Genomic DNA, 12,175 nt, shown 5'->3' with positions numbered 1-12,175 from the left:
TCAAGAATTCAATTGTTTTCAATATAATTTTAATAAAATTTCACTAATGGATTCAATTAAATTTTTTTCAATTTTTCATAACATTTTTTGAAATAAGAATTAAATTATTTTTAAAAGTAATAAATTTCTTCGCAGAAATTCAATTATGTTTAAAAGTTTTTTTAAATTCTCCTCAAAATTTCAATTCTTTTTAGAAATACTAAAATTCTTCTCCGAAATTCAATTATTTTCAAAAATTTTAATAAAATTCTACGCAAATATTTAATTACTTTCATAAAATAAATAATAACATTCTTTGGAAGGATTCAATTATTTTTAAAAATAGTAAAATTCTTTGTAGAAATTCAATTAGTATCTATACATTTTAATAAAATGGAATTAATCAAATTTTCAATTATAATTATGAACAGACAAGATTATTTTAAAAAATTGAAAAAAATCTTTTTGTTTAATTCAATTATTTTCCAAATTTTGAATTAAAATTAATAAAAAGAACATTATTTTTAAAAAATTTAAAGAAACTCATCAAAAGAATTTAATTATTCATAAAAACTCTAATAAAAATTTTGGAAGCCATTTGTAGATTTATTTATGTTCGAAATGAAATAAATTTAAATTTGATGAGAAAAAAACCGGCAAAAATTAGGACAAAGCCAGGAATTTTGTTGAACGAAAATAGTAGATACCCTTAAGAATTATTGCTCTTTTTAATAAATATATAATAGAAATATCGTTCTAATAATTTTTTGCGCACTAGTGCCATTAAGAACACAATGTTACAATTTCTGCGATTTCTCATATAGTTTATATATTGTGCACCTTACGCGAACAGGAATTCCTTTTATCGTTTATTTTTATCAAATCTTCATGCAGATACACCGTTATACCTTTAACGCTCGGTTTGACTGTTTCCTCTGCGCAAACCTTCCGAGAGTTGAATTTTAGTTCTGGATTCTATTTTGCACAAACGCGATATATCCGTACATGCTTCGATACCTCTTTTACTACACTAATAATCTTATTATGATTGCTATCGCAAAAAACAGTAAAATTAACATAAAAATGTGAAATTAACTGTATATTATAGATATATTGATATTGAACAACATTGTATCAAGCAAATATTTTCTTTAAACTTTTCATTATTATTCGCATTATTATAATAAAGTTGAGAGAAATTATTGAAGAATTACGTATTATTTCCGATATAGTATACATAATTATAAATTGAAATAGAATTTCTTCCACATTTACATGAATACCTGGGTTTTAATTTTTTTAGACTATAATAATTAAATGAAATATGTATCGATTACTTGAATTTTTTGCCAGTATTTATGAGCTCGTAAAATTGGTTGAATGCAATTAGATGTGTACATAATGTGCATTGAGAAGATTAGGAGAAGAAGAAAAATGTGCTTCGCGTACAAACTTGTGTTGAAGAAATTGGTCTTGGGGTCATAAAGATTTATGCCGGCCTATAATCCTCGGTACTTGAAGAAGTGACGCCGCCACCAATATTCTCGGGCTTCCCCGCTATGTCTATATTGTCCATTCCTAAGCGCATGAAATCATGAATGCTAATTGTTTTTCAAAATTACCACAGACGTATTATTATTATTGCTAATAATAATTAACGTTACTTTCAAACATACATAGAGAAGAATAGAATTAAATAATTTTTGTAAATAGTGGAAAAATCGAAAAGAATTACATTTTCACTATAGAGAAATAAAATATATTTTCCTGAAAGAATTGTGTGCGACATTGGCTGTTAATCGATGGGACGAACGGTACTCCGGTAGTTGACAATTCTCGAGACTGGAGTCGGTGACCGATGTGACGTCCGTTGCGTATGAAAAAAACCACTGTGATCTTTCTATATCTTCGTCTTGTTTTCAATTGAAATTCATCATCTCTATGTATGCGCTTAAATTTAAACGCCAAACACCGTTATTATTATAATTTCATTCAAATCTTCTATGGTCGGTGAATTATTCAGTATATTGAATGCTTCACTCTTAATTGCCAAGTAAGAGATTTAAAAAATGTAGGAAAATTCCTTTAAGAGCAAATTTAAAAAAAACTAATAGTTTTGATTCTTTCTGTTAATGAAAAATTGTCTTTTGATTACAGGTGTCATATCCATACAAAATGATCCAACTCTTTCAAAGTCCTGGCTGGATAGTACGATTCTCAGTGCAAGTGCATATACGGGTCCGGAAAGAACCTCCAGTGACTCGAAAAATATCGAATCGTTAAATCTCCAAAGAACACTTCCGGCCTTTCAACTAGAAAGCTCAAAGAGTGTCAGTGATTTCGATTTAGAGGAAACGCATCATGTCAAAAAAGACTTAAGCACTTCCGAACCGATCGATGTTTTGACATCTTCGAAATTTATCAATCACATCGATGGAAATAACATCGAAGTGAAACCTGGAGACTACTATCCGTGAGTTTTACAAATTTTACAAAATTATACCTAGTTTCAACATTAATTTGAATTTTAGATTAATTTTGCAGATAAGAAAAGAAAAGAAAAGAAAGTTTTAATTCTTGAATATTGATTTACAGAATAGTGTCTTCGACAAATACGATAAAGTTTTCGGGGGAAGGACTGGGGGCTTCGCAGAAAGAAAATCCTCTGGCGAAGCCCGAACAACCGACTGGACCCGGGAGACAACGAGCACGGCACATCGAAGAGAGAAAACCGCGTCTAGAATTGTCGAGGAATTATAATGAGCACGCTGCTCCGGCTATTATCCAGACCTCTGCCTCTGGACAAAGGCAGGCGAATCCAGATATTCAGGATATCATAACAGGCATTGTCAAACTCCTTAATGGAAATGTCAATGTTGCTGTTAACACGGCGAAGCCTATTAAGACCACCAGGTATTAACCTTCTTCTCCGACAACTATTTTTTTTATACTTTTACAATCATTATTTTTCATTTTTAACTTGTTATTAAAGTTTTCATTCTAGAATAAATAATCGAGGACCTCCGAGGATCTCCGACATGGCCCCATTGCCGCCAGACTTCAACACCCCGGGCATGAATCCTCCGCCTTTGCCGCCACCTCAATCGGAGCCACCCTATCCTTTCGAAACGCCCCCACCTCCGATCACATCTTCGAAGAAACCACTATTGCCGGACTTGCCGATGAGACCCTTTATCACTGGAGTTCCGCTTCCTGAGTCTATAGTTCCTCAGGAGCGGCCTTGGCAGAGACCCTTTAATCGACCTGGTGAGTTATCATTGTGTAGAAGGATTTCCTAAAAATAAAACCAGAGTGTCTACTAACTGGGAAATCCGGGAAATAGTCGGGAATTTAATTTGACCAGGAAAAACCAGGAGTTTTATACCAAAACCGGGAATTTTTTCACCAAATAAAATTAGAAACAGTTTTATTATTATTAAAATTTTTTAATAAAATTGAATTTTCGCAAAGTTTTTTTGAAAATTCTCAAAAATAAGATTTTGGAAATTTTCCAATTCTGTTGTTTCAAGATAATTGAATTTTTATAAACAAATAATTGAAAATTTTTGAAATAATTCAAATTTCTTTACATTCTATTAAAAATAATTTAATTCTTTTAAAGAATTTTTAAAAAAATTTTCGAAAATAATCAAGGGAAGTTAGTTATCGTAATTATAATTTTATTTTTAAAAATTTCTTCGCAATATATTTAATTATTTTCATAAATAATAAAACTCATTGCAGAATTTTAATTATTTTTAATACAATTTTAATCAAATTCCTCGAAAAATGTAATTATTCTTAAAAATTTTATTAAAATTCGTCAAAAGAATTCAATTATTTCTAGAAACTGTAAAAAAAATGCTTTACAAGAATTCTATTATTTCCATAAATAGCAAAATTCTTTAGACTTATTAAATTCATTTGAATATTATTTTCAAAAAAAATTCTTCGCAAGAATTCAATTATTTTCATAAATTTTCATAAAATTCTAGAAAACAATTCAATTATTTCAAAGGTAATAAAATTCTTTGCAGAAATTCAATTATGTTTCAAAATTTATTTAAATTCTCCTCAAAATTTCATATTATTTTTATAAATAATTAAATTGTTCTCCAAAATTCAATTATTTTCAACAATTTTAACAAAATTCTTATCAAAATTTCAATTATTTTCAATAAATTTCCTTAATTCAATGATTTTCAATATCTACTATTTTAATAAAATTATGTGAAAGAAATCAATTATTTACCAAATTTTAATAAAATTATGTGAAAGAAATCAATTATTTACCAAATTTTAATAAAATTCTTTCATAAAATAAATTTTTTTTCCTTGAAAAATTTAATTATTCTTAAAGAATTTTATTAAAATTCGTCGAAAGAATTCAGCTGTTTTCAAAAAATTTATCGAAATTCAATTATTTTCAATTATTTTAATAAAAAATTTCCAAAGTATTGAATTATCAAAAAAATCCTTTTTATAAAATTTATTCAATTATTATTTTCAGAGGAAATAAAATATTTTACAGGATTTCAATTTTTTAAAGAAATTTTAATTATTTTTAATAAGATTTTAAATAAATTTATCGAAAAATGGATATTATTCTCAAAAATTATATTTATTTATGCAATCATTTTCCAAAAATTTTATTTATATTCAATTATTTTCACAAACAAAATACAAATTTTCTCTTGAATTTAATTATTGAAAAATTTGTAATAAAATTCTATGTAAGAATTCAATTATTTTCTTAAATATTAAAATTATTGCAAATTCAATTATTTTCATAATATAATAAAATTATTTTTAGGAATTCAATTATTTTTATAAATAATAAATGGAATTTCAATTATTTTTAATACAATTTTAATCGAATTCCTCGAAAAATGTAATTATTCTTAAAATTTTTATTAAAATTCGTGGAAAGAATTAAATTATTTTAACAAAATTATTTTCAAGAATTTTAAGAAAATTCTACGCAAACATTTAATTATTTTCAAAAATAATAACATTATTTTAAAGGATTCAATTTTATAAATATAAAATTCTTTGCAGAAATTCAATTAGTTTCTATACATTTTAATAAAAATGAATTAATCAAATTTTCAATTATACTTATGAACAGACAAGATTATTTTAAAAAATTGAAAAAATTCTTTGCTTAATTCAATTATTTCCCAAAATTTTTAACTAAAATGATTAAAATAACATTATTTTCAAAAAATTTAAAGAAACTCATCAAAAAAATTTAATTATTCATAAAAACTCTAATAAAAATTTTGGAAGCCATTTGTAGATTTATCTATGTTCGAAATTAAATAAATTTAAATTTGATGAGAAAAAAAACGGGAAAAATTAAGACAAAGCCGGGAAAAAACCGGGAATTTTTTGGAACGAAAATAGTAGACACCCTGAAAATATTTCCCCCCAGTATTAGTTAACAATGTAATGGAGTTAAAATTTTATTTGTGTATTTCATTCCAGGTAACAATCGTCGACCGATTCCACCTTACAAGCCTTTACCAACGCAATCATCTTTTCATAAGGAAAAACCCCAAAAAGTCGACAAGCCGTTAGTCGTTCAGAGTCCTGGCTCCATTACAGAACAAAAACCTGGAAATAAAGTTGATAACCCCGAGGACATTCATACAACAGAAAGTACAAAAAGGCCAGAGACAGATTACTTTTTTACCAACAAATATCAAGATACTGATTTAAAACCCAATCAGCACACAACGACGGAAAAGTCATTGGAGGAAGTGAAGAATCAAGAGATTTTATCGCTGAATAAGTCGCAAACAATTTCCATTTCTAATCAACTGATGAACGGAATAGTTTCGGATACACTTTTACCAAAGCCTGTTATTCCTTTAGAAACGGAATCTCCTCTCGTTTTACACTCGAAAGACTTTGTACAGACGGACGATTCTGATAACGGTGTCATACCTTCGATCAGTCCGGAAACGACCACGCAACCTGTGTTTCAAACGACTCTGAACATAGAGACGAGTTCGTCGGTGCAACTCATTGAGAACACGCAAATTGTCACCGAGATACATCCGACCATCATTCCGCTGGAGGAATCTTCAACAATTATCCCATCGGTCTTGAATCTCGAACCGAGTAGAGTTGTTAAAGAGGATACTGAAATTAAATCGACATCCGCAATTCCAACCGAGGGATTGACCAACTCTGTTACGAAAATGGAATCTCCTCCTTTCAGGACTCCTGTTTATCCATTTTATTCTGCGCCAGCAACGAATTTCTTCTCAAAATATCCAGGTACATTTTTCTCATTATGACAATTTATATACACAGAGTAAATTTAAATGACGACTAGCAACAATTCTAACTTCTTACTTACTTTTTTAAATAAAATTAGCAATTTTAAAAATAATGGAATTTAAAACTTTTCATTTCAAATTTTTGTTGAAAACACTAAAAAAAATTCAATTTCGGAGAAATTGCAATTAATTGCAGAAATTTAATTATTTTCAAAAGTAATAAAATTCTTTTCATAAAATTCAAATTATATTCCAAATTTAAAACAAATTCTCGATAAAATCCCGATTATTATCTTTATAAATAAAAAAAAAATTCTTCTTCAAAATTCAATTATTTTCAAAAATTTTCCTCATTTCAATAATTTTCAATATCTACTATTTTAATAAAATTACAAATTACCCAAATGAATTCAATTATTTAAAAACAATTTTAATAAAATTGTACGCAAACATTTAATTATTGTAATGTTTTCTTTTTATTTTCTAAAAATTTAAAAAGTTTCAATGTCATTTTCAATTAAAATTATTGACAAATAGAATTTATAAACATTTTTTTCCCTTATTTTTAAAAAACTGAATTTTATTAATAGCAAAATTGTAATTAGGAAATAGAAACCGATGCAAATTGTTTCCTTCAGAAAATTTAGAATTTTCTATAAAAATATTAAGGAACGGGAATATGTAATGTTTTCTTTCCTCAATCGAGAATATAAAAAGGAATTTAACTTTTCAGTTGCCACGGACCAGTATCGTCCTCGACCTGGAATAGTTCTCGACGATACCCTCGATTACACAGGTGTGCATGGTGTCAGTACGCAAAGACCTTATGGACCACCAAGACATCCTCAGAGTCATGAAACTTTTGATGTTGTTGTTTCTGCTATTCAGGGTCCCGGTGGTAGTTCTGGTACGTGAAATTAATTTAAATTAAGCCTTATAAAATGAGTACAATCGCCGATAATAAAGAATTTGAATTCTAGGAGAATCGGTACGAGTACCAATCAATGGCATCAATAACGAAGTAATTTTAACATCAGCTGTTGAAGGGCAAGGTTTCGTCAGTATCGACGGTAAAAGGACATATCTAAATCTATTTGAGAGCACAAGTCAAAATGTAGGAAGTAGTAAACCGTCATTCCCTGCAACTAGAACTCACGCACCACCACCACTTATAGGAGCTGGGTTTGTACTTTTTTATTCTCATTTCGGTATTTAATAACTTTCAATGTTTAATAACAATTTTTAATAATTTAAACATTTTTTTTAACAATTTATACAAATTAAATAAATTTGTGGGTACCAATTTTTCTAGATTTGCTGTAGCACAAGAGAATAATGCGGCAGTTACTCCTCGGCCCGTGACACCAGTTAGAAGACCAACTTTCCATCGAAGACCATCTCAACCTCCAGTGCGAATTGATACTTGTATCGTCGGTGATTCGAGTACATGTGACGCCAGTCAACACGAGGCTTGTGCTACTGTCCAGGGTGTTTCGGCCTGTCACTGCAAACCTGGATTCGCAAGACTGCAACATTCACTTCCTTGTAAAAGTGAGTTTCTTTCAACAATTTCGATAAGAATTTAAATTTTCCACACAAAATAAAAATTTAATTACTTTTTCAAATTTTTAAATTATTCTTTCATATTAAATAAAGAGGAATTTACTAAAATGAAGAAATTAAATCAATGATTTTGAAGAATTTTAAAAGAAGAATTTTTAAAACAGTTTTTCAAATAACATTTTAATGAAATCATTTCAGAAATCGTGAGCGTTGTTGTTTCAATCAGAGTAGACAAACTCTATGATAAGAAAGTAGTTTGGGATAAAGAACTAAAGGAAAAAGATTCAGAATCTTACCAGTTACTCGCTCATGAGGCAAACAGAGCAGTAAGTAGTTTAACTGATAAAATTTATTATTAAAGTAAATCAAGTATAAGTATTTAATACTTTAATAATTGTTAAAAAAGAAATTGCTGTATGCTTGTTTCTTGATTACGAAATGCAATAATTTGATTTTTTTAAATTGCAGATCGAATCCGCAATGTCAATGACTCCATTTTCTGACGAATACGTAGTTTCTTTAATAAACAATGTTTATCAAGGCGATGTGAGTCAAGGGCAAGGTGGAGTTTTTGTGAACGCAACTTTAAAACTTGCTCACGAGTCGAGAACATCAAGATCGAGTCTCGCTGGAGAACTTCAACGACATCTTCTCGGTGTTATACACAGAAGAAATAATAATATTGGAAGTAGTGCTCTCTACGTTGAGAGTCCAGCAGGATCTATTTCCAATTTACAAGGTATCTTTCTCATTTTTTCATACTAAAACTGTAAATTTATTATTTCTTCAATAATTCAAATTTTTCTGACATTAGTTACATTTTTTAATGTATATTTCAATAATAATTAAAAATAATTAATTTATAGAAGAATTTTAGTTAAAAACACTTTAAAAAATGAATTGAGGAGTTAGAAATGATTGGAAAAATTTAATTATTTACAAAAGTAATAAAATTTTTGCAGAAATTCAATTATGTTCAAAAATTATTTTAAATTCTCGTCAAAATTTCAATTATCTTTATAAATGATAAAATTCAATTATTTTCAACAATTTTAATAAAATTCTTGTCAAAAATTTCAATTATTTTCAAAAAATTTCCTTAATTCAATGATTTTCAATATCTCTTTTAATAAAATTATACAAAAGAAATCAATTATTTAACAAAATTTTAATCAAATTCTTTCATAAATATTTTTTTTCATTGAAAAATGTAATTATTCTTAAAGAATTTTATTAAAATTCGTCGAAAGAATTCAGCTGTTTTGAAAACATTTATCGAAATTCAATTATTTTCAATTACGAATAAAGATGTCGACTTTATTCAATTATTTTCAATTATTTTAATAAAAAATCCTACAAGAATTGATTATCAAAAAAATATTTTGTATAAAATTCATTCGCAAGAATTCAATTATTATTTTCAGAGAAAATAAAACTTTTACTGGAATTCAATTATTTAAATAAAATTTTGAGAAAATTCTTATAAAGAATTCAATTATTTTTATAAATAATAAAACTCATCGTAGAATTACAATTATTTTTAATACAATTTTAAATAAATTTATCGAAAAATGCAATTATTCTCAAAAATTTTATTTAAATTTAATTTTTTTCACAAACAATACAAATTTTCTCTGGATTTTTTAATTAAACAAACAATTTGTAATAAAATTCTTTGTAAGAATTCTATTATTTTCTTAAATATTAAAATTCTTACAAATTCAATTATTTTCATAAATTGAATTTTAAGAAACATTCAATTATTCAACAAATTATTTATTTTTGCATTTAAATAATTGAATTCTCGTAGAATTTTTGAATAAAAATTGATTTAAAAATGAATTTCAGTTAAAATTTTAGATTATATTTGAATATTAAAAGCATTGCAGCTTGAATTTTTAGAAATAATTGAATATTGAAAATGCTTCAAATTAAAATTGTTGAAAATGAGAATTTTTCATATTTTTAATTAAAATTTCTGTGAAACTAATTTTTTTAAAAAGTTTATTTGAAATTTTTGGAAATTATTTCAGTTTTTTATTTTCTAATATATATTTACATAATTGAAGAATTTTCGAATAATCGACATTTCAATTGAATTGTAACAAATTGATTTGAAAATTCTCAAAGAACTTTTTTTTTAAATTATTAAAAATAATTGATTTAAAGAAGAATTTTAGTTAAACATTGTAGAAAATATTAATTGAATTGAAAGTATGAAAATAATTTGGAAGAAGTTGCATAGTAACATTATTCTTATAATATAAATGAATGATTTTATCACTCTGTCATCTTTATTTATTATAAGTTGTTGAATTTCAAAAAAGTTAATTAATTTGAATGTTTTGAAAATCCTAATTTCTATGAAAAAATAATAATGATTAAATATTTATTTAAAAATGAAGTTAATTATGTTTTCAAATAATTTTACTTTTAGAGAAATTTTCCTATTTAAAGTATTAGATCATTTTTTTGAGTATATAATAATTTTGAGAGTGAATCAGAATATTTTTTGGGGTCAGGGAAAAAGTCAAAATTAGTCAGAAAAAGTCTGGAAATCAGGGAAAAGTCAGGGAAAAACAAAATAAAATTTTTGTGGAATTAATAATATTAATTTGTTGAAAATAACTTTTCCAGATTTAGATGAATGTGCGTCGAGTGAATTGAATGACTGTCACTCATTGGCAACGTGTACAAATACATGGGGTAGTTTTACGTGCACTTGCAGTGCAGGATTTAAAGATCCGCACAAAAGTGATCCTGCTGATGCTGGACGAGTTTGTCTCTCTTGCCCTTCTTCACACTGTAATAATAGAGGCACCTGTTCGTATCAAAGCGATCAAATGCAATGCTCGTAAGTTATCAATAAAACTAGCATCAATCTATAATCAAATCTTTATTTCTTTTCGTAACAGTGAAATGAAACTTTAAACATTTTCAGATGTACGGGAAATTATTACGGAGCTCAATGTGAAATTGATGGAGAAGTTTTAGCTGTTGCAATCGGAGTTTCTGTCGCAGCTTTAATTATTATAATTATAACTCTTGTGTGTCTTATAATGTGGAGGTATAATAATTATTTTTCATTATTAAATTGCTTGAAGTAATTATGTTTAGCAAAAATTACGATTAGTAACGAAACGTTATTTTTTACAGTCGACGGTGGTCCCGTGAACAGAAGGCAATGGGTTCTCCAGTTTATGGATATATGCAAGGAGGTATTCCAGGAACTTTACCAAGTAAGTAACTAACTTTTGTGCAATTTCTTTTGAAATTAATTAAATATTCACATTATTTAATTTGTCAAGAAGAGAATTTGATTTAATTTTTGTTTAATTTGTGCCAATTTAGCGCGAGTCGGATCCGTTGGTACTTTGGCTTCTGTTAAACAAGGACCGCCTCCAAATATTCCGTCGTATTACTGGGGCCATTTGGCGACCATGTCGGACCACATGACTCCCGCTAATTTATATGCAGTAAGAAAATTTTTTAAAAATGACAACTAATAGAACGATTTGAAATTAATGATTAAATAATCTTTCTTCTTCTTCTTCTTCTTCAGACAGAACCGATGGGGCCGACACGGCCAAGTTCAGCTGTTTTTGGATACCCAACACTCAGCGTTCAAGGAACTTTGCCGCCCATTCCGTTGCCCCGTCTTCAAGCGCCGCCTCGGTCCAGACGCAGACAGCAACCGGAGCCCGATAGTTCCGACTCTGAACCTCAGGACAAGGACCGAGCTGATCTGATTCCTCAGAGCAGTGGATTTCACATGCCTAGACCAAAGTCTAGATCTTCAGTAGCAGTACGTGTTTCAATGACATTTTATTAATTACATCTCTATTTTATTTTACTTTCATTCGTTTTATTAATAAAAAAAATTCTTTTTTCAGAATCAAAGCGGAATATACTATGATGTAGAATACGATCAAGGCGATGCTCATCATTTGTCAAAGAACAATATTCCTTTGTCCACATACAGTATGGCAAGGCCTTACTACAGAACTTAAAGGATCAAAATGTAAACATTAACACGAGTTCAGTTTTCTGATGCTGTAAGCAAATAGCTATATAGTCATATACAGTTACATATTTGCAATAAGAATTCAAATGAGTCTTCAATTGTTTAAAATGTTACTATACATATATATTTTTTACAAAAAGGTTTAATAGCTTTAATATTTTTGCTTTTTTTTCTTTTTCTTTTTTAAGAAAAAAGTTGTACACTTTTTTGCAAATACTTTAAAGTAGATAGGAAAATTTTTAGGTAAATATGTTTAAAACAGTTAACAATGTTTGTAATTCAATTAAGAAACTAGAACTGAATAAATTTCTAATAAGAAAGC

General features: G+C 27.6%; 1 protein-coding gene across 4 annotated transcripts in view; it reads left to right on the top strand.

The window, feature by feature from the left end:
- Positions 1-12,175, top strand: part of LOC122508187 — a 27,332-nt gene extending 15,157 nt beyond the window's left edge. For 3 of the 4 annotated variants that reach the window (XM_043621362.1, XM_043621361.1, XM_043621363.1), the window contains exons 3-17: positions 2,137-2,452; positions 2,575-2,892; positions 2,972-3,246; positions 5,467-6,264; positions 7,000-7,173; positions 7,247-7,448; positions 7,579-7,817; positions 8,028-8,155; positions 8,298-8,568; positions 10,467-10,683; positions 10,771-10,896; positions 10,986-11,068; positions 11,181-11,305; positions 11,392-11,634; positions 11,723-12,175. In XM_043621362.1, the coding sequence (XP_043477297.1) occupies positions 2,137-2,452; positions 2,575-2,892; positions 2,972-3,246; positions 5,467-6,264; positions 7,000-7,173; positions 7,247-7,448; positions 7,579-7,817; positions 8,028-8,155; positions 8,298-8,568; positions 10,467-10,683; positions 10,771-10,896; positions 10,986-11,068; positions 11,181-11,305; positions 11,392-11,634; positions 11,723-11,839 (3,632 nt within the window). In that variant the 3' untranslated portion in view covers positions 11,840-12,175. The remainder of the gene's footprint in view (positions 1-2,136; positions 2,453-2,574; positions 2,893-2,971; positions 3,247-5,466; positions 6,265-6,999; positions 7,174-7,246; positions 7,449-7,578; positions 7,818-8,027; positions 8,156-8,297; positions 8,569-10,466; positions 10,684-10,770; positions 10,897-10,985; positions 11,069-11,180; positions 11,306-11,391; positions 11,635-11,722) is intronic. The other variant, XM_043621364.1, reaches the window with a different exon arrangement.

The sequence above is a fragment of the Leptopilina heterotoma genome, unplaced genomic scaffold, assembly GCF_015476425.1.
Source record: "Leptopilina heterotoma isolate Lh14 unplaced genomic scaffold, ASM1547642v1 Lhet_53, whole genome shotgun sequence".
NCBI lineage: Eukaryota > Metazoa > Arthropoda > Insecta > Hymenoptera > Figitidae > Leptopilina > Leptopilina heterotoma.
The sequence above is the reverse complement of the archived record's forward strand: the minus strand, read 5'-3'. Positions and strand labels throughout refer to the sequence as shown.